Here is a 23,904-nt window from a genome sequence, read left to right as displayed (position 1 = left end):
CCATCTTCAGCTGTTGCCCAAGTTGTACTGGAAACCCATAAAAAGGTATGAGCAATTGTCAGTGTTCTTTGGTTGCCCATCAGAACTTCACAGTAAGGTTCTACTGCTGAATACACAACACACTTAGATTACAGGGCTTGGAGAAATCTAAGTGGTATTGACCACAGAGTTTCTTTCCAGTTGGTCAGCTTTCACAGTAACAGAAGTCTTTACACAGGCTGTTGGGGGTAGGGTTATTGAGAGTCTTAAGGAGCTGGGATAATAAGTGTGACAAGATATTCTCATGGGTATAATAATGGCATTAATATAATGAGTGTAACCAACTGCTTTAGGATTGCATTTAAGGCCCATTTACGGGAAGAAATATGGTTGATATTATAAATCTAGCTAAGAATCTATGTGGGGAGCTCATGGGCCCAGGAATAAACATATTTATATTATACTTCTGTCTTAGTTAGGGTTACTATTGCTTTGATGAAACACTATGACCAATGAAATTTGGGGAGGAAAATGTTTATTTGGCTCACACTGTTTATCATAAAACAAAGTCAGGACAGAAACACAAGTAAAGCCTTTAAGCAGGAACTGATGCAGAAGTTATAGGGAATGCTGCTTACTGGCTTGCTCATCATAGCTAGTGCAGCCTGATTTCTTACAGAACCTAGGACCATCAGTCCAGGGTGGTGCCACCTACAATGGGCTAGAGCCCTCCCTCATCAATCACTAATGAAGAAAATGGCCTATAACCATATCTTATGAAGGCATTTTCTCAATTGACATTCCATCTTTTCAGATAATTATAGCTTATGCCAAGCTGACATAAAATTAGTTGCTAACTGGGTAGAGTCTCAAACTGTCTCCTAAATCCATGTATTTGTATGCATAGGTTACTTCATGAGAGATGTTTCTTTGTGTGACAGGATTTTCCCTGTCCAATTACATTAAAATATTAGTGCAGCAGGAGGCCTGTGATTGGACAGGGAAAGGGAGGTGGAGCTAAGAGTGGTAGAGACCAAGAGGGGCTTAGGAGAGAAGAAGCCAAGATAGAGACAGACAGACAGGAAGAAGATTCTGATCCCATGTGGTTTTAATACCCACAGGTAGTTATGATAAAGAATAGAATAACTGGGATAATTTGTCTAATCTAGGTGGACAGCTTTTATCATTATCAATTGGTTCTGAAATTATTGTATTGGTATCTTGTGAACTGAGAATTTATTGATACATAAATCGGATTGATTAATTATAAGTTTTTAGAGTTTTATATTTATTGGGTTGCTGGGTGTTGGGCGGCTGACCACGGGGTGGACAGTCATTGCATGGGGCTGGCATGGCAGTGAAGAGAACTCAAGAGCTCTGGCCCCACTGGAAAGTTGGAGGGCAGGGAGTAGCTGGATGGAGTATGGGAACTTGGTAGTTCTTTTTTTAATATTTCCCTCAACACTTTGTACAGTGGATGATGATGAACACAGAAACTCACAACTGGTCAAAGTGCAGTAGATAGTATCTGTGGAATGGCTACAAATGGGACATCCATATCACACTCCTCCCCAAGGCTCAGGGACCATATTGGAAGAAATTGGAAGAAGGTGCAGAAAGATTATGAACAGAAAGATTGGACATGAGCAGAGGGAAATAGTATCCTCTGGAGATGACCAAACTGCTGTACTCATAAATTCAGAGCAGTTGTGGCTGCCCGCACAATACTTACTCACTAATTAAACCAGTCAACGTTCTGACACATAAAGGGAGTGGCTCATGAGCCCCCACCTCTATTTGAAGAGCTATTGACAGTTGACAGATTCTGGTGGAAGGAGTGTCAATTTTCTTTTTCTTTAAAGATGTGGCATCTGGTAGTTGACCATAGCCTAGTGGATGGCCTCCCACTCAGGAGTATATGGGTTACACAAACTGGACTTTGATACAAAGGTAGAGATTGGTGGTAGGAGGAAGGGGTGTATCTAGAAGGTAAGGGGAGTAAATATTATCACATGTATTATTTACATATGTAAAAATTTCAAAAATAGAAATATTTTAATAGAAAGAAAGCATAGACAATAATAGAGAAAAACTTAGATGTGTGCTTAACAGATCATGCCATTTTCCTGTATTTCATGTTTTTGGTGTTTGTTGGATCATTAAATGTAAAATTTATTGTGATTTTTTTGTCTTCACAAAATACTTATTTTTATATCTACTTTTAAATTTCTGATTCTGTACACTTTTTATGATGGTTAGTTCTTCAAATGATAGAAGGCTCTGTTCCTCCGAAGCCTGTGTCTGTCTTAGATTTATCCCCCACAGATATCACAGGGATAATACTATGTGTTCAGTATAAAATATTAGAAGCATATTTACTCCCAGTAATACTTTTGAAGATCTTAAACATTTAAATAAAATGACACTTCCATAAAGACAAATCATGTTTATTCTGTAACACTATTACTTCAAGTTGAAAAAGCATAAAAATCCAGGCTTTAAGTAGCTATTGAAGCCTATTAAAACACTGGCTGGGAGCAATAAAATGCACCAACTGCAGCATATAAGGGTTGAACTCTCTTTCAGGGAACTTTAAGACTCTGGAGTGTTTTACACAACTTTGTGTTTTAAAAATGAACTGTCAAGCAGTGTATAGGGGGCACATCTGTAATCCTAGCAGTCAGCTATTAAGTGTTGGAAGCAGGAGGATCATGAGCCAATTCTTGACTATATGGCAAGCTCCAGGCCAGCCTGGGAACTCTGTCACTCTTTCTTAACATGCAAATGAGCTATAGTGATGTCCAAGACAAGCGTTAATATTGTAGGGCCAATGATACCACATCAGAGAGAATCTATTTCCGGAGCTTCAGTTGAAGGTCTGTGCGGTGGGAACTGACAGACTTGAAGTGAGATCAGAAGAATCAGTAGCCCAGTGACTAAGGCTATGGCAGCAGGTGAGTGGTGAGTGGGAGCTGCCAGGCTACCTAGTGTGAGCACTGTAGGACTCTAGCTGCCAAGGAGGAGAAAGATCCCCATGTTGAGGAAAAAATCCTTATTTTCTTTCTAAGTACTCCAAAGGAATTTAGCAATTAAGCTATTTTAGACTGTTTTTAAAGGGGAGTATTCAGAATTAAATTTATGTAACTGGGAATATTTGTTTAGCTTTTCATTTGTTTTGTGTTGTCTAACTGGCTGACCTTTCACATTCTTTAATATCCCTTCAAGGAGTCCTCTTGTATTTCAGTATTACTCATGGGAGAAAGAAATGCAAAGATAATTAAATCACTTTATGCTTTCTAAAAGTTTCTGCATAACAAATGAAATTCATTCAAAAGCCACCAAAGATGATGGAAGAAAATCTAGACTACTATACATTGGAGTAAAGATTTCTTATCTACAATACAAAATACTCAAGGGACGAAATACAGAGACAAAGTGTAAAGCAGAGACTGAAGGAAAGGCCATCCAGAGACTGCTCCACCTGGGGATCCATCCCATATACAGACACCAAACCCAGATACTATTTCAGATGCCAAGAAGTGATTGCGGACAGGAGCCTGATATAGCTGTCTCCTGAGAGGCTCTACAAGACCCTGACAAATACAGAGACAGATGCTCACAGCCAACCACTGGGCTGAGCACCGGTTCCCCAATGGAAGAGTTAGGGAAAGGACTGAAGGAACTGAAGTGGTTTGCATCTCCATAGGAAGAACAACAATATCAACCAACCAGATCCCCCAGAGCTCCCAGGGACCAAACCACCAACCAAAGAGTACACATGGATGGACCCATGGGTCCAGCTGCATATGTAGCAGAGGATGGCCTTGTCAAACATCAATGGGAGGAGAGGCCTTTCATTCTGTGAGGGCTTGATGCCCCAGTGTAGGGGAATGTCAGGGCAGGGAGTTGCAAGTGGGTGTGTGGCTGGGTGGAGGAGCACCCTCATAGAAACAGGAAGAGGGAGGATGGGATGGGGGTTTCCAGAGGGGAAACTGGGAAAGGGGATAACATTTGAAATGTAAATAAATAAAATATCCAATAAAAAAATAAATAAATATTTACAAAAAAAATACACAAAGAACTCAAAAATTAAATACCAAGAAAGTTATCAATCTACTCCAATAAAAATGCTAATGAAAAGTCATGGTTCTCAAAAGATAAAGTACAAATGGACATTCAAATATATGAAAAAGTGTTCCATATCCTTAGCAGAGAAACTCTAAAAGTCTGCTGAGTCCATCTCAGTCTAGCCAAAATATCCATCTTTAGGAAAATACACAACAACAAATGTTTCTGAGAATTATGGAACAAGAGCCCTTATACACTCTTTGTGAGACAGAACTGCTGGGATTCAGACCCAGGACAAGCGGCCTAGGTACGCATTTAATATACCAAAGCAGACCTGGCCTCCAGGTTCTCCCAGAACTACAGGGCATGGCTTGCATCACACCCTGTCCTCTGCCCTGGATTTTCCAGTGGAGGGGCTTGGCTTCCCCTCCCCCAGAAACTCTTCCCTCTGTAATCCAGACATCTTAGTCCACCCCCACCCCACCTGCCACTGGGCCTTCTTTCTGCATTGGCCCTTGCGGGCATGCTCCTTCTCTTTTTCTCTCCCCACCCCTTGTCTCCCTCTCCATGGCAACTTCCCTAACCCCATTCCTTGGGACCAGTGAACCTGCATGAGAGCCACTCCCAATAAACCAGTCTTTATACTTTAATTTGGCTTGAATTGGCTTGTTTCATCAGCAGAGAATAACTTATCAATAAGTTATTCCAAACACTATTGAAATCCAGTATAGTGGAACCTTACAGAACTGAAAATACATCTACTATATGACCCAGTTACACATGTATGTACATATCTGAAGGACTCTAGGGAGGTATTTCCACATCAATGCTTATTGCAGCATGATAGCCTGTTACAGAACCAGCCCAAGTATTTTTCAGCAAGTGAATGAACACAAATGAAGATCATCGATTGTGAATCAGACTTTATATACAGACCTAAAAATCACAAAAATAGATGCTACCTTGTTGGGTGAAGGAAACTAGCAACAAAGGGATGGAAAGAAGGTAAAGAGTTGAATGGGTCTAGCACATGCTACCTATATGAAATGTCCCCATGACACCCACTACATACAATGAATATTCCCTGTGGACTAATAACTCCCATTCCTGGTTTTTGTTCTGCCCTCCTCCCCTCTAGTATCCTGCTGAGTACAGGTCAGTTTGATCATGAATTTTAACCTCCTCCAGTTCCCCTTTTATCAGTTTGAGGTCTAAGCTTTTCTTACACTGACCTTTGTTTTCATATTATGGACGATTCCTGTGTTCTGCTTGTCCATGCTGAGTTCATCAGCACGATACATACAGATGCTGGCGCCACAGCATCTCCTTTGCCTCCTGTGCTCCTTCTTTAAAATACTTTCCAATAGTTACGTTTAAGTTGAAATTTTGAAACTTTCACTTGCTTCTTATTGTTCATGCTTGTGAATTATTATTTTTACTTTGCTTCAGAATTGACATTCTTAGTGTGCACATGAATTTTAGTGTGCATACAAATTATGAGCAGGATTGCTGTGTTTATCACAGGTTCCACAGGAAAATAGCATTTCCTTTTCCTTTCCTTTCCTTTCCTTTCCTTTCCTTTCCTTTCCTTTCCTTTCCTTTCCTTTCCTTTCCTTTCCTTTCCTTTCCTTTCCTTTCCTTTTTCCTTTCCTTTCCTTTCCTTTTTTTTTTTTTTTTTGGTTTTTTGAGACAAGGTTTCTCTGTGTAGCCCTGGCTGTCCTGGAACTCTATAGACCAGGCTGGCATTGAACTCAGAAATCCGCCTGCCTCTGCCTCCCAAGTGCCAGGATTAAAGGCTTGCTCCACCCACCTGGCTTGACAATAACATTTCCTGCTGGGAGTTTCTCAGCTCTGTTTTGAGTACTAAACAAAATTATGTTTTCTTGATTTCTTCTTTTAACTTCAAAGAAATCTTCCAATATTCAAAAATATCACCAATTTCCCTGTTTCAAGTAGAATAGAATTACCAGTGTGAGTGTGAAAATAGCTATGGATCTTTGGTCGAGTGAGACACACAGGCTTAAGGATCTATGGACAAGTCAGAATCACAGGGTTTTGTTTCTGATGTATTATTGCTGGTCACAGCCCATCACAGCAATAGCAATAAGTGACAATTGAGTCTATTGGCCTAAACAGGACATTTGTAATAAGTATCACCTCCTGTAAGGCTGAGGCAACACTGTGGAATTGAGAATGGATAAAAAATATAAAAGACAGGGAGAGAATACTGTGAAGTGATATTGGCTGTGTACCCACAAACCCTCAGCCACAGCGGTTACCACGTGGGACTGAGGGCCTGCCAGCACTCCCTCCTGAATAGCAGAAGGGCTTAGGAGATGTCATCACGCTCAGGGGAGCTTATATGGGGGTGAATGGTTTCTGTGGGGAGAAGTAGTTATACTTCTCAGTGATGTAGTCACTGGTCAATTGACATTGCTCAAGAAAATAACTTTCCATCCTTAAGTGTTTGCCACAGTTGATCTTCACTGACCTAGCCAACCAAGGGTGCAGTCTTCCACCTGGCAGCACCTGCAATTTCCTACAGGAACAGACTGCCTGCTGAGCTTGGTTTACAACATAATCCAGCTGGAACAAAGGATGGATCCGTGGGCTTTCCCTATATAAATATAGTGCTAAATATTAAACTTTGAGCCTTGATCAAAAACCTTTGTCTTGGATTCATCCTTCTCTCACCCACCTGTCCTTTTTCATTCCCAGCCTCCTTTTCAGGTATACCCAGTTCAACCAAAGCTTCTGGATAGCTACATAATATGATCAAAATAAATTGTATAAAATTCTCAATTAGTAAAATATTTTAAAAGAAAAATACAAGAAAAAATTAAGACAAATGGTATTGCTGTCTTCACTATAAATTGCATGTATTTAAAACTTATCCCCAATTTCTCTATCCACAGTTTTCACATGAGTATCATTTTCTCACTCATTCTGAGACCGTAATTTCTCACTCATTCTGAGACTGTAATTTCTTCCTTTTTTTGAGACTGTCCTCCTTACTTTTGTTGCTGTGACATAATATACTGACAGTGACAGAATCATATTAAAGAAGAACAGGTTTTTGGGCTCAGGGTATAGTCTATTGTTGCAGGATAGTCTTAGTGACAGGAGTTTGAGGCCATTTGTCACTGTACACCTCCATCTCCATCTCCATCCACAGTCAGGAAGCAAAGCAAGGCCGGTGCTTACATTGCATTCTTTTGTGTACAGTCCAGGATCCCTGCCCATAGAATGGTGCCTCTTACATTCAATGTGAGTACTTCTACCTCAGGCAATCAAATGTAGACAATCTCTAACAGGCATAGAAAAGTTTGCCTCCAATGTGATTCTAGACCCTGTCTAGTTAACAACCATTATTAAACACCTCCCTCAAGACCATATTCTTTTTATGGCTTTGGATCAGTTCTATATTTTGTATATTTTCCTTATGGTTTGTTCTCTTTTACCTGTAGTAACCAGAACCAACCCAAGAAAAATAGATTCTGACTTCTAAAGTTACCCAGCATCAGCCATTCAAATGAGACCACATCCAGATGCTGCGGTACTCAATGACCATCACTCAAGGGGAATTTATTTGTTTTTGTCACTCTCTGAGTTAAGTATAACTCCACCATAAATTGTAGGGGGGCTTCTTCTAATAACTGTAAATAGAGTGTATTTCTCCAGAAAGCCACAGAATATTTGTCTGAATGACAAAGAATCAAGTGTAGGTACATGTTATGTTTTCTGTGCTATGAAAGAAAAGCACATTTACAGCTTTCTAGCTCTTTGTGCCTTTCTCCAGATGAGGCTGTGTGAATTAAACTAGCTTCACCAATTCATTAGTAATGCCAAGTTAGACTTTGATCTTTTATGCACAAAGAAAGATTAATTTCTTACAAGATTTGGTGACTCTAGTGGCATTTAAAATATTTAGATATTTAGCATTTTTTGATGGTTTCCAGGTATATCACATGTTCTTAAACTAAGTATTATTGGGTGAGGCAGGGAATATACAGGCAAGAGAGAGGCTACAGAGAAGAAAGGGTGTGGGAGATGGAGCGAGATTAATTATATCCAGAGAGAGCACTAAAACATTCACTGAATTCTCATTTGTATAAACTCCTGTTGGGCTGTTAAATGGTTTACTTTTCCTAGTTCATCTCTTTTCACTGAAGGATAAGTCAAACCACACCTCACTCATTAGGTCATCCAACCATTATGTATCTGGGATTATGTAGTGATGTCCATGTTGAATCTCAAGTTGTCAAGCTGACACAAACAAGCAGTTTTAGTACAGTATCATTGATGCTGTCACAAGATTCATGAATGAGAATGAGTCTACTCCGTCTCCTGTATAGACTGAAGGAGGTATGTTTCACTCTGAAGATAGGTATTCATAAAATTGATACTTAAGCTGTCACTCTGAAGAAAAATAGTGATCTCCCAAGTAAAGGAAAATAATTTGAATTGTAAAATATTAAAGAATGTGACACACATTCATCTGCAAAGGGTAACAAAGGAGGATGGTTCGGAGCAATGATCTCAGAAGGAGGATCAGCAGCAGTGTCCAGTGGTGGTGACATGCTGAGCCATGACCTGGAAAGTTCTGAAAAGCACAACCGGGATGAAAGCACCAACAATTCAGTGACTATTACAACATGATGAAGTTACAAATAAGGAAGTGTGTTAGGCAACCTGTCATACTAAAGGTAAGAGAGGCCAAAGCACAAACATGGTGGGAAAATAGGGGAAGATTAAAATAAGACATGCACTAGGAAAAGATATGAATTATGAGATAAATTGGAAAATATTTCCTGCTTGTAGGATGTGGGCAAGAAGAGACAGAGCTTCAAGCTCTAAGTTCACAGCAATATATATATATATGTGTGTGTGTGTGTGCATATATATATATATAAATATATATATGTATATATATATAGAATCTTATACAAAATAATGGGTTTCATTATCACATTTTCACAGATGGATATAATGTATTTCCTTAATTGCCCAAGTCTCTCACATACCCACCATCCCCTTGTCTTCATTCCTTTCTGCTCTTTCAGTAGTCTCAATTCTTCATGAAGTTTCACCACTAGTCTCTACTGTGAGTGAAAGCACGTGATTCTTGTCTGTGTCAGGTTTTCAGTGAAAATCACAGCTCCTAGTTCTATCCAGGCATGATTCATTCTTCGTAGATGAGTAATCTATCACAATTGCTTCATCTGTTCATCTGACGATAGGTACTTGGCTGATCTTATGACATGGCTGCTAGGAATAGGGCAGCAATGGTAGAGGCAGACAATTAGCACTCCTGTATGCTGCCACCATCCTTCTGGTAAATATGCAGGGGTGGGATAACTGGATAACAGGGATAATTTTAGACTTAAGTTTTGAAGAACTTCAAAACTAGCTTCCATCGTTACTGGACTAATTTATATTTCTACTGACAATGCAAAAAGGGTTTCCTTTCTTTCTTAGCCACAGCATTTATTCCTATTGCTTCCTTAATGATGGCTGCTCTGGTTGGTATGAGTTTTAAAAAAATCTCCACATAGACTTAACTTGTGTTTATATTAGTTCATTTTAAAAATTTTTGATATTGGTTAGCTTTGCATCTTTATGAAAAATGCATTTATCAGATACCTGAATATATGCTATAGAAGCATTAGATTCAGACTATAAAAAGCAAACCACAGAAAATAGTAGTGTATCACTACTAGCAATACTAGTAGCTAAGAATGTTCTGAAGATAATATGAAGATAAACAAAGTTAGAGAACATTGATATTTTCAGCGATTCTTTGTGTCATTACTTCCAAAACATTACTTCTAAATTATAGAAAGTACTTAGTAAAAGTTTTGGTTTGGGTGATCCTTAATGTATGCTATTAGCCAGTACATTACTACACACACACACACACACACACACACACACACACGCTCACATACACACATGCTCACATACACACACATGTGCTTTCACACACACACACAATCAATAGAATCTATCTTAAAAATCCTAACTAACCAAATAAAATAACGTGTATAACATTCATCCTTCCATCTGGGGCAACTAGAAAACACAGATTAAAATTTAATCAAAATGAAACAAACAAAAGTAGTGTTTGAAGGCACTGGCAAGCTGCTCTGGCAGCAAAGGCTTGAGACCCTGGCGTTTTGTGAAGAAGAGTTCCCTTAGATGAGCCCTGTATTCTGCACAACACATTCTCCCTCAAGTTCCTAATGGAAAGCAGCTGCAGATTTAGGAAAGAAATGGGGCTGGTGGGAAGAAGTTGGTTTAGTGACCCGAAAGAGCCAAAAAGACAAGTTTCAAACCCTTCAGGAAAGAGAACCTGTAAGAACACAATATGGGCCAGTGAGCTGGCCCAGCCAGTAAAGTATGGCTTCTAAATCCAACAATGCGAATTCAATCGCCAGGACCCAGATGATGAGAGAGAGAACTGACTCCTATAATGTTGGTCTCCAACCTTCATTTGCAAGCCGTGGCTTGCTCATGTGCACATCCACATGTATATATGCATGCCCACACCCTTCACCCCCACAATGAATGTAAAAAAAAAATTACAATACAATACCACAGGAAAGTAGGTGCAAAGAAATTACCAAAACATTTAGAAATTTCTCCTTGAGGTATTTTCTGTTTTATTGGAGGGTAACTTAAGAAGATGCAAAATAATATCCCAAAAGAAAACTGGACGTGGGGTCTCAACAGCAAAACCATCAGTAAGTACTCCAATCTCCCTGATGGATAAAGCTCGCCCAGGACAGAGAGAGAGAGAGAAACAGAGAGAGAGAGAGAGAGAGAGAGAGAGAGAGACAGAGACAGAGACAGAGACAGAGACAGAGACAGAGACAGAGAGACAGAGAGAGACAGACAGACAGACAGATACACACACACACACAGAGAGACAGAAGAGATAGAGACACAGAGAGAGACAGAGACACAGAGAGACAGAGAGGGGGGGATAAAAGTATTAATAAAAAGAATGGAAAAGGAGAGATCATTGGAGCTTATAAACATTAACATGTGCTTGGCTAAATGAGATGGAAAATTTCATAGAGATGGCAACTTACCACATTCTTAAAGCTGGAAAGAGGCTATGAATAGTGAGATACTTTAAAGAAAACGCAATGCTAATTAAAAGCAACCCTGCAAAGAATAATCTTAGAAGTGGATGGTTTCACACATTCTGTCTTCCAACATTCTAATGAAGATATGACATTAGACCTTTGGTATCTTTTATGAAATCAACATGACCTTCAACTTGACAAACTACTAGAAAACTAGGAGCGTTTACATATTAAAGCCTTAGAGGGTTTAATTACAAAAATCTCCTCACAAGAAAGCAGATCATGACTGTCAAGCCATCACCATTCAGAAGATAACTACCATGCATTTCACACATCCATAGTTCCTACCAAGAGGCTTCAAGGTAGCATGCTATGACATGAAGATCCAGGTTTGCAATACTTTAATACAAATAAGAACTCATGTCTGCTCTTATGCTGAGACTGTGGCTCTATTGAAAAGGAGAATTCTTTAAAATTTGAATTTGTCTGGTGATGAAGAGGAAAGTTGTATGCGAATTAGGGAGAAAAGAAATTACAATATAAAGGTTAGCCACTTTGGGTCTCTAACTATTAAAGCCATCTGTAGAGTCAATGGGCCTTTCACTTACTATTGTTAAGCTGCTGGCAGACAGCATTTTTTGTTTGTTTGAGAAGGTAAGCATTTTACGAGGAGGTTCTTTCAGACATTCTTGTGTAGCTCTTCTCTGACAATCATTTTGGAAGCATCACGAGAGCTTCTTGGACCATGAGCTTTGCTGTTATGGTTCCCATCCATCAAGGCTAAGAAGATATGTAATGAATTACTAAAACCCTTCCCGAAAACAAGTCCTGCTTGCCAAGGAGTTCATAAAAGAAAGTAGCTGCCACCACAAGCTCTTGACTCAAGATTCCATTATGCTTAACAAAGAATCATGCAGAAACTTTAAAAATTAACTTGTACCTCAAAATTTAATAGTAAGTGTGTTTATTGTAGTTTTTTGGGCACATTGAGCAACAGGTATTCATGCTAGCACTGGCTTTAAATTTCATCTTTTTTACATTGTTGCTGTAGGTGCGATAGGATACCAGCTAAGTCAGGACAGTGTTGACCCTGATTCCACTTAGGGATTGACAGCGGAAAATGGGATTAGAAAATTCTAAACAGGCATTTGTCTGCAGTCTTCAAGAGCTGCTTCAGGCAAGAAGAGCAGCTTAGTTGACGTAACAATAGAGCCATCTAAATCAGAAGGCTACACCCCAGGTGATCTCAGATTCAGTGGCAGCAAAGTCTGAATCTGCAGGCTTCAAGGCTGAGGGAGGCTACAGGGAGCTGTCTTTTTAAAAAATTAGATGTGTTCTTCATTTACATTTCAAATGCTATCCCGAAAGTTCCCTATACCCAACCCCCCCCTCCGCCCTGCTCCCCTACCCACCCACTCCAACTTCTTGGCCCTGGCATTCCCCTGTACTGGGGCATAAAAGTTTGCAAGACCAAGGGGCCTCTCTTCCCAATGATGGCTGACTAGGCCATCTTCTGCTACATATGCAGCTAGAGATACGAGTTCTGGGGGTACTGATTAGTTCATATTGTTGTTCCACCTATAGGGTTGCAGACTCCTTCAGCTCCTTGGGTACTTTCTCTAGCTCCTCCATTAGGGGCCTTGTGTTCCATCCAATAGATGACCGTGAGCATCTACTTCTGTATTTGCCAGGCACTATAGACACTGATTGCTATTTTCTAGAAATTATATGAATGAACTCCATTACCATAACATAATCTGTATGAGAGGTTCTTTTTCACTCGATGAAAAGATAAAATAATTATAAATATAAATAGCACATCCATGTGTGTTTGTGTGCATTTGAACACGTGTCATATGGATTGCCTTTGGCTGCATGTGTGGCAACATTTGTATCATGGCTGTGTATGTGTGGAGCATCTTGGTGCACATTAATAACAAGTACTTATTAACTATTTAGCTTTTCAGAAGCAACATGATGCTAGAATGCCTTCTGCTTATACAGGATTTCACCTTTCAAACATTTTCCATATCTATTAAGTAACTGATATTTTCACAAAAACCTTTGAAGAAATAACAGGCAACACCGACTACTCTCATAAGCTTGTGAGTAGGTTATTTCTCATTTCAAATTTTACTTTTTCTCTCATTTCCATTTGAGCAAAAAATCTGGTTAAGCTTTATAATCACAAGAGTTCTTTTGTGGTTTTGTTTTTAAATAAAAGGGGCTAAGTAGTCTTCAAAACAGTAATATATCAGGTTCAGTGTGTGTGTGTGTGTGTGTAGAAGCATTTCAATTTAAGATTATGAATAGTTAGCAAGAATGCCTAGGAAAGACATAATCTTGTCACTAAGTTCATCATCAATACTTTTTCTGACTATGTATTTGGTGTTTAGGCATCTTAGGGGTGATGATGCCCACTACTCTCTATTTCCATTGAAGACATACAACAGCAGAATTTTTCTTTCTTCTTTTTAAAACCTCATTCTTATAAATCATTTTTCCTCTAATAGAGGAGAAAAGCAAACATGACTACAGCATTTTATTGTGTTGCTAAAATTTGGTTGCTTTAGAATTCCTTTGTTAGTAGTCCTGTGCTATAAAAAGAGAATCTCAGCCGGGCGTGGTGGCGCACGCCTTTAATCCCAGCACTCGGGAGGCAGAGGCAGGCGGATTTCTGAGTTCGAGGCCAGCCTGGTCTACAAAGTGAGTGCCAGGACAGCCAGGGCTACACAGAGAAAACCTGTCTCGAAAAAACCAAAAAAATAAATAAATAAATAAATAAATAAATAAATAAATAAATAAATAAATAAAAAGAGAATCTCTTCTTTCTGTTAAGGCACAGCAAGAGGCAAAGTGGATCCATGCTTCTGCTCTCAGCTGTACAATCCACACAAAGCGAAGAGTATTACTGGGAAGGACCACTAGGCTGTTTGGGTAGAAGTCTGCAAGATTCAAGGTCATAAGTAGAAGGACTGGTTCCAATTGGACCAGGGAGGTCAGTTTCAGAACATGCCTCCACAGTTCACTGGAGCAGAGTCAGAACTGCAAGCGGGCTTTTAAGAGATGGGCTCACTGTGTCTTTGGCTTCATCAGTCTCTCCTGTCCCTGTTGATGTCCCATGTACAGAACAATAAACTAAGGCAATGCAACAACTCTTTGGCCATTGATGCAGCTGCTGTTCTCTTGTACTCCCCATGTTATATCCTTGTTCTTCTTTAGTGTTTTTAATGAAAAGAGCAGATGGAGTTGGGGCTGGAGCATCCGGTGGGGCATCCATGGTGAAAGTGAAACTACTCCCTGGATTTACACCTTCCCAGCCATCTCATCCCCAATGCCTCCATGCCTCCCTGGGTTTGTATGGGCCTGAGATATACTACACCATAGTCAATATATGCTGTATGTATGGTGCTTTCTTGTTCTAAAGGAATACAGAACTCTGTAAGTAATATTACTCCACAGACAGAGGCAGCACACATCCTCAAATGTGCAGAAGCAGCTAGAAAAAAAAGTTTAATCCCTGGGTCAAGTCTCAAGCCAAAGGAAAAATTTAAGATTTTTTTTTTGTCTCTTTTTCTCACAGAGAAAACATCAATGTGTCATTATAAACCATCTTTGCATTTCACCATCATGCCTTTCAAGTTTGTCCAACCAACGCTCTTTCACTTCCTTCTGAGGTGAAGAAGCATCAGACTACTGAAAAACTTTCAGAAACATTGTGAAAAAAGAAGCTAATGTCTTCCCAAATACAATAAAAATTTATTCTTTAATGCAGTTTTTTGAAGTTTCTTTTGGTGTTTATAAACCTTTTGGGAATGCATGCCAGTTTTGTATTCAGTTGTTTTAAATAAACTTAAAAAACATTTCAAGCTTGATGAGTACGATCTTTGCATAGTTTAATACTTAGTTCTGTGGATACTTGATTCAAGAAATTACAATTGTAATTTTTTTTTCTTACAAAACTAAACATATATTGTGTTGGCTGCAGATGAAATCCCAAACCTGCTCCTGAAGGTTCTACAGGAGTAGATGCCAAGAGGGTACTGATGAGCATTGCCTACTTCAAAAGGACAGTGGAAAGCTTCATTTGAGAAGAAACCAAATGGGTTTTATCTTTTCCATGTGAGCTCAATGCCAGAATTCCCCATCAATTCATTATCTATTTTCACATGATTTGACTTGCCACACACAATCTGTCTAATCTGGATTACCTGGAAGGCTATAATGAAATCTACTATTGGCTACTTAATACCTCTCACCAGAGAAAACTGTGCTTCTCCAGAGGCAGTGGTTTAATCTTTAAAGAATCAATGAGGAGGGAAAGCACAGCGGCAAACGATGCGCCAGAAAAGCAAAGATCTCCTGAAATGTCTGCACTTAGACCTCTAGTTCTGCCCATGCCCACCATCTTAGGAGGAAAGCCAGCAGTAAAAGTACAAAAGAACGAGGGAGGCAGTGAGCTCCACAGACATACTCACAGGTCACCATGAATAAGTCCATAGATCTGCGGCATGCTCCGATGATAGATTCCTCTCAAAATAAGTATGAGGAGAATCACCACGAAAGATGGAAGCCCCCAGCTGAGAAGGCAGAAGAGCAGGCACCGCCTCTCCGTGTGCTCATCATTCACCACCAGCACGTACCAGAAGTTCACAGACTATGGAAGGAAACAAGATGCCCAGGTTCCACATTAATGGTACAGGACATGACTACTGGTGCAAACTACAGACTCACTCGGTAACAAAGGGTAAAGACCAGCTGAATTAAAACCGTTTGAGTTGGATATTTGTTTTAGCTAAAATATTCTATTATTTCATATTGGGGCATTAAAAAACAACCCTGGGAACATAAGGAAATATTGAGTTTATTGTCCTCTTTCTCTTTCATACTTTGTTCTGTCTTAAACTCTGTCGTAATCATATGAGACTTTCTTATAAATCTGACTCTGAGAAGACAAACACCATCATCCAAACCACCTTCCAAGATGAACAAATTCATAATGAGAATAAATAAACCAATGGCTCTGGACTTTCTTGATTTTTTTTTTTTTTTGACATCTATCACATGGGAGGGCCAAGCACTGCTTTTATGTGTGGTGATGCCCATGAGGAGGGCCAAGCTCCATCTCCAGTGTTTGTGTGTGTGTGTGTGTGTGTGTGTGTGTGTGTGTGTGTGTGTGTGTGTTCGGGGGAGGGGGACAGTTGTGCGCACAGAATCAAAACCACAATTTGACTGTGAATGGGAAAAATACAAACATGCCCCAGTCATGAAAGACTATGATCTGTTTTATTTTGTTTGTACTTTCTTGTTCATTCACTTGACTAATATTTACCAAGAACTTAGTAAGTATCAGAGATCAGGGTAGCCACTAAGGATGGAGCATTGAAATGGACAGGGAGGTAGTTACTATCTTGAATCATAGATTCTAACAAGATGACATCTAATAAGTAAGAGAAACAATTATATTAAAACCGAATCACATGTCTTTGAGTTTTAGGATAAAAGTATTCAAGGAACCAGTGTATACTAGGAAGCTATAGGAAGAAATTAGTTAGCTGGAATAAGGAAAATAAAGCATATAAGTGCTATCACTGGCTCCAAATACCACATCAAACATATGTCAACATCAAATCTAGAAGTTATGTTTTCTGTCTTCTATCAATCTCCCCTGTTGAATAATGCCTTGCTTAGCTGTCATTTAGTACAGTAATGAAATTGGCTGTTGCATCATATACAATAATATTTACTCCCTACAAAATTCATCCTCCTCAATTTAATATGGTGGAATGTGGGGGATAAATGCATTTCACATGTGTGTGTGGCACAAGGGGGGAGAAGTTGGCAGAGTGGCAGCCTTGGACAGGCTCTGCGTTTTTATGCAGGTGCAGTGACTGGAAAGGAAGGACAGCAAATGCTATGTGCTGAGCACACATTTACCACTGGGAAACTTGATGGCATTTCTTACAGCTTCTAGCAGGATGTGGGAGAGGATCAGTAACGTATGCCCCAAATCAATCAAGATACAGTGTAAGCCCTTTTGAAGTAGGAAATCAGCATGTCTCAATGCTTGGGCAAAGACTTTTAAACACTGTTTACTGAGACTTCCGAGCAAGATCCTATCTGGACCCTTTCAGCCTTGAGGGATTATACTAGGCTAAACTTGGGGAAAATAAAAATATGTGGTTCCTTGGAGATTTCTGTCTTTGAATTTATTTCCTTATCTTTATGTATATCTGCATATATCTGTAATTATAAAGCATGTTTTGAATTGTTGCTTATGCAAATTTGTTCTAAGTCCTATTTAAAAGTGATTAAGCCCAAAGCTTGTGTTATTCCCAAACTCCACCTCCTTCTACTCTTAGCATAGGGTGTAGACTCAAACTGGTAGACTGTGCTGAGTGCTGTGTGTTGTGTGCTGAGTGCTGAATGCTGAGTGTTGTGTGTTGAGTGCTGAGTGCTGTGTGCTGATTGCTGTGTGCTGAGGTAGTCAGTGTTGGCTATTAGAGGATGAAAAGTAACCAACCTACCTAAAAATCCCTACAGAAGCACCAGTTGTTTCTATTAGAGTGAGTCTATGGGAATTCACATTGAGGCATACTAGCACTGGAGAAGGGCCAATTAGTGAATGATTTCTACATTGATTCAGCACGGTGAAGCTGGGTATTTCCTAAATATCTTCTTTTGCACAGAATGACTACACAGCTAGGGTAACTGAACCTTCCAGTGACTTTTTAGCCACTGCTAGATATTTGCCACAGGCTTAGCTGAAAGAAAGATGAGAAGATGAGGCATTCTCCAGATTCATCCTTGCAGTGTGTCAGCAGTGTGGCTGGTTTCTCAGTGACCCAACTCAGGAAAGCAGCTCTAAATAGTAGAAACTTTTGCTAGTTTGAAAAAAATGCAAATGCCTTCTTTCTTAACAGGATCCAGTCACTGAAATATACTGTGAAGAGAATATCGTCTATTATGCACCATTTTTGATATTACAAAATGGAAATGCTATATAAAAATGCTTTAATTGTTCTAGAGAAGCCATGTAGTCTACATGTAAGACTGTCTCTAGCACATTTAAGCTTTCCTGAATTTTGTTTGCAAATTTATTTTTATATAATGTTTTAAAAATATTATTTTTAGTATGTGTGTATGTGTGTGTGTGTGTGTGTGTGAGAGAGAGAGAGAGAGAGAGAGAGAGAGAGAGAGAGAGAGAATATGTGTATGTATGCCTGCAGAGTCCTTGATCCCCTGAAGTTGGAGTTATTGGGTCCCAAGATCAGCACTATGGCCTTCTGCAAAAGCAACAGATACCTGTAAGTACTGGGCCATCTTCTCAGCCCCAGTGGAGGGCTTTTGGAGACAGGGCTTAGTGCAACACAGGCTGACCTCGAACCTGCTACACAGCCAATGATGGACATGCATTCCTTGTCTCCTGCTTCTACCTCCCAAGTATTGGTATTAGAGGCATGAGTCCTCACATATAACTTTAAGTTCTATTTAAATATACTTAGGTAGATATATTTTGGGATTCATGCCTAGGTCATGAATCTGTTTCCTAAGCCCTGTCTCTTACCTTTCCCCACCATACACATTTCTCACCCCATGCAACCATACACAGTATTGAATCAGCAGTTCCATGTGCCACATGGTCCTGCACAGCTGCTCACTACTGGTTTGGTCAGGGATAGAAGCCTGGTGGAGTCTGGACCATTCTCTTTCACTGAATCACCTTGTAATCCCAATATCATCTCTGTTGCTCATTGAAATAAAGGGAAATATGAACTGTGTAGCAGCTGTACCACAAGCATAGTCTAGAGAGGAAATGTAACTGCAGAGAAGATAGACAGACAAAGATAGACAAACTGCACTCACAGCTTTGGCTGAGTGAATGATCTTATACACGTACCATTTTCATGATCTCAATATTCATTTACATCAGTTTAACTTGATTTTCTTCTGTCTTCTAAAACTCTCTCTCTCTCTCTCTCTCTCTCTCTCTCTCTCTCTCTCTCTCTCTCTGTATGTGTGTATGTGTGGTGTGCACGTGCATGCTCTGTGTGTGAGTTATTACTGAAGATAAAAGATGATAGAATGGGAACTTAACCACCTTACTGTCCTTAAAATCACAGCTCCTCCTTTGTAATATAATGTTAGAGTATTAAAGTCATAGTGGCACATGCCTCTAATCCCAGCAGTCAAGAATTAAGGTTGCCCTCAGCTATATAGCCAGCTTTAGGCTAGCCTGAGCTAACTGGGACCTTGTATTAAATAAACAAATAACCCATAACTAGTTATATTTAAATTTATTTCCATAGAAGTTCATAAATACTAGTTTTAGTGTCCTGCTCATAGACCTTATTTTCTTATCTTTTCACAACGAACACACACTTTACATTTGAGTGTAGATCCACGCTTCTAGCAGAAATATGTGTAAGTGTGTTCACCCTCTGCCCTTAGTTTTATGGTAATGTTTAATAAATAATGAAAGAGTTATTAGCATGTAAATGGCTGAAGTCTAACTACAAGCTATTGCAGATTAATTTTTATACCTTGTATACAAAACTAAATTTTAATAGTATCTGTAAAATGTTTTGCTTATAATCCTTATTGAGAAAAATCAACAAAACAAAGATGCACATATTTTTGAATACCATTTTAACTGAATCTAATAACTATGTTTTGAAATTTTTTGTTGGCTACTTTCTTTATTTACATTTCAAATGTAATCCCCTTTTCTGGTTTCTCCCCTCCCAGAAATACCCCGCCCCATCCTACCTCCCCCTGCTTCTGTGAGGGTGTTCCTCTCCATCTACCCACCCACTACCACCTCCCTGCCCTCAATTCCACTACACTGGAGCATCTGTCAAGCCTTCATAGGACCAAGGACCTCTCCTTCCATTGATGCATGACAAGGCCATATACACATACATACACATACACATACACATACACATACACATACACATACACATACACACACACACACACACACACACACACACACACACACACACACACACATACATATGCAGCTGGAGCCGTGTGTGCTCCTTGGTTGATAGCTTAGTCTCTAGAAGATCTGGGGGTTCTGGTTGGTGGATATTGTTGTTCTTCCTATGGGATTGCAACCCCCTTCAACTCCTTCAGTCCTATATTGGGGGCCCTGTGCTGAGTCCAATGGTTGGTTGAGAGAATATGTCTCTGTATTTGTAAGGCTCTGGCAGGGCCTCTCAGGAGACAGCCATATCAGGCTCCTTTCAGCATGCATAGAAATGTTTTAAATTTCCTCCTATATATGTAAATGTGTGTGTGTGTGTGCATATATTTTAAAATCTTGTTCTAAAAAGAGGTAGAAGACTTGATGGTTCCATTTAATCAAACTCCTCTTAAGAGGAACAAGAGTTAACTAGGAAAGCTTAAAGATATTAAATATAAAACATGAATTTAAAAAATATTTATTGAATAATAAATGTAGGCCTCATGAGTTACTGTACATTGCTCTAATGTAATTCAGACAATTTTTATGCTGCATTTTAGTGCTTTCTGTCTCTGTCTCTTCTCTCTGTGTCTGTCTGTCTATCTCTCTCTTTCTCCTTCTCTCTTGTATTTCTCTTTCTGTTTCTGTCCATCCCTCCTCACAGGAAGGAAGAAAACAGGACACATTAAAAACGTACCTTTTCTTCTTCTTGAGTTTCATGTGGTTTATGAATTGTATCTTGGGTATTCCGAGCTTCTGGGCTAATACCCACTTATCACTGAGTGCATATCATGTGTGTTCTTTTGTGATTGTGTTACCTACTCAGGATGATATCCTCCAGATCCATCCATTTGCCTAGGAATTTCATAAATTCATTGTTTTTAATAGCTGAGTAGTACTCTATTGTGTAAATGTACCACATTTTCTGAATCCATTCCTCTGTTGAGGGACACCTGAGTTATTTCCAGCTTCTGGCTATTATAAATAAGGCTGCTATGAACAAAGTGGAGCATGTGTCCTTATTACATGTTGGAGCATCTTCTGGGTATATGCCCAGGAGTGGTATTGCTGGGTCCTCAGGTAGTACTATGTCCAATTTTCTGAAGAACCACCAAACTGATTTCCAGAGTGGTTGTACCAGCTTCCAATTCCACCAGCAATGGAGGAGTGTTCCTCTTTTTCCACATCCTCAGCAGCATCTGCTGTCACCTGAATTTTTGATCGTAGCCATTCTGACTGGTGTGAGGTGGAATCACAGAGTTGTTTTGGTTTGCATTTCCCTGATGACTAAGGATGTTGAACATTTCTTTAGGTGCTTCTCAGCCATTTGGAATTCCAAGATACAAGTCATAAACCATATGAAACTCAAGAAGAAGGGAGACCATAGTGTGGATACTTCAATCCATCTTAGAAGGGGGGAACAAAACACCCATGGAAGGAAACAAAGTGTGGGGTAGAGACCAAAGAAATGACCATCCAGAGACTGACTCACCTAGGGATCCATCCCATATATAATCACCAAACCCAGACACTGTTGTGGATGCCAACAAGTGCTTGCTGACAGGAGCCTGGTATAGCTCTCTCCTGAGAGGCTCTGCCAGTGCCTGACAAATACAGAAGTCGATGCTCACAGCCATCCTGAACACAGGGTCCCCAATGAAGGAGACAGAGAAAGGACCTAAGGAGCTGAAGGGCTTTGTAGCCCCATAGGATGAACAACAATATAAACTAGTCAGTAACCCCAGAGCTCTCAAGGACTAAACCACCAATCATGGTGGGACTCATGGCTCCAGCTGCATATGCAACAGAGGATGACCTAGTTGGACATCAATTGTGGGGAGAGGCCCTTTATCCTATGAAGGCTCTATGCCCCAGTGTGGGGGAATGCCAGCGCCAGGAGCAGGAATGGGTTGTTTGGTGAACAGGAGGAGGGGATAGGTGGCAGGGGGTTTTTGGAGGGGAAACCAGGAAAGGGGACAGCATTTGAAATGTAAATAAAGAAAATATCCAATAAAAAGTACATTTCCATAATTGGCAATTGGGGCTGGAATTTTTAAAATTTATTCAATTTAAAGCATTAAAAATAACTAAATTATCTAAATAAGATTATTTAGATTAAATACCTACAAGAATAAATTAAAGAGTGTGTCTATAAGCACACTGGCTATATTACTACATAGATAATACTTACCAAGTAGCTACACAAGAAAATCAGACACACATCTTATTAATTGCTTTAGTTATCATAGTTCAGAATTACGGCTTTATATGTTCTATAAACACAAATTCATTAGTTTATTATTATATCTTCATATAACCGTTAGTATGTTAGTAAGATATAAAGGAGAAATTTCACTTATTTTAGGCTAAATAAGCTATTTGAACTCCACAAATTTCATCTGAACAAAGACTGTATCCAGGCTCTTATATAATTCTTGATTATACAAGGTGATTTATAGCATTGAATTTAGTCTACATGACACATGGTACTATTTCTATCAGTATATTCTCTTAATCATTCATTTCAGATACAAATCTAAGAAATGTTCCCACATGTCCTTGTTCCCCTGCTTCCTCTTTCTTAATATCTATTGCTTTAAAAGAACTGCAGTGCTTTTTGAGACTTGATAATTCAGTATTTCCAGGTACATAATTTTTATCTTAGTAGTTACCAGTCTTCAATAATGTTTAAGTGTTGTCAAATTAGATCAATGAAAAAGGAAAACCATGGCCAATTTTAGCATCCCCTTCCTGTTGCTATGTCGCTGCACTCTCTACCAAGAGCCTGTCTGTTTCTTCAGAGTCAGGCTATATGGAAAAATTGAGGCACACAATATGAAAAAAATAGGCTATTTGAACTCCACAAACTTATGTTCAAACTCATGTTCAATCATAAGTTTAAGTGATTTCTAACCTAGTCTACCAATTTAAGAATACATTCTTCAAAGAAAGTGTACTTTCACATTAAAACAATGAATTCTGAATTAAGCTGCCATGTTAGAAATGAGAGAAACAGATTTCAGAGACAATGCAAGACCCTCATGGCCTTTGTGATCAAAGCAGATTCCTCTACAGTGGATTAACAGGGTGAATCAAATGACCGTAAAACTGAGCCAAATGAATACAGAAGCCCAGTTACATTTCCACTTAACTCTACTGCAAACAATCACAGTTTATACTATACTTCTTCAATTAATTCACAACTTGATAATCCAATTAAAAGTATGCCTTTTGTGACCATTCATAATAAAGACATAATTTTTAAGAATTCATTCTATGGCTACTCTCTAAACAAACAAATATAGTTTACATACAAAAAATGAATGACCATTAACCAGAATTAGAGACTACAAAATAAATTGTAGAATCATTGTATTGTAGCATAAAAAATAGTTGACCATAGTGAAAGTAAAGATTTCTAAATGTAAATATATACATACATTCACATAGGAAGTGTATACAACCACAAGGATACACATGTGTCCTTGTTTATAGATTCATAAATATTTGTCTCCTCATGAGGTCTTTGTGGAGGCATACCCAGGAAACCATTAGCATTGTTTACCTTTAAGCATAGCATTAGGGATAAGGCAAAAGAAAAGTGGCAAATAAGCAAAATAGCAAGAAAGAGATGGACATTTTGATTTGATATCACCCAAGTATTTTTGTTTTATAATATTAGAATATGCTTTCTCCAAAATAAGAAAAAACTGAAACACTTAGTCAGCAGCAGAGAGCAAAGACATGCCAACCTTCTGAATTCCCACTGTCAATCTGACTTATAGTAAACATGAC

General features: G+C 39.1%; 1 protein-coding gene across 1 annotated transcript in view; it reads right to left on the bottom strand.

Moving 5' to 3' along the window:
* The window catches only part of Adgrv1 (adhesion G protein-coupled receptor V1), a 504,170-nt gene that overhangs the window by 158,296 nt on the left and 321,970 nt on the right, over positions 1-23,904 (bottom strand). The window contains exon 87 of the mRNA XM_085830825.1: positions 15,617-15,795. Within this exon, the coding sequence (XP_085686951.1) occupies positions 15,617-15,795 (179 nt within the window). The remainder of the gene's footprint in view (positions 1-15,616; positions 15,796-23,904) is intronic.

Source organism: Mus caroli, unplaced genomic scaffold, assembly GCF_978045245.1.
Source record: "Mus caroli unplaced genomic scaffold, Mus_caroli_1 scaffold_15, whole genome shotgun sequence".
Taxonomy (NCBI): domain Eukaryota; kingdom Metazoa; phylum Chordata; class Mammalia; order Rodentia; family Muridae; genus Mus; species Mus caroli.
The sequence above is the reverse complement of the archived record's forward strand: the minus strand, read 5'-3'. Positions and strand labels throughout refer to the sequence as shown.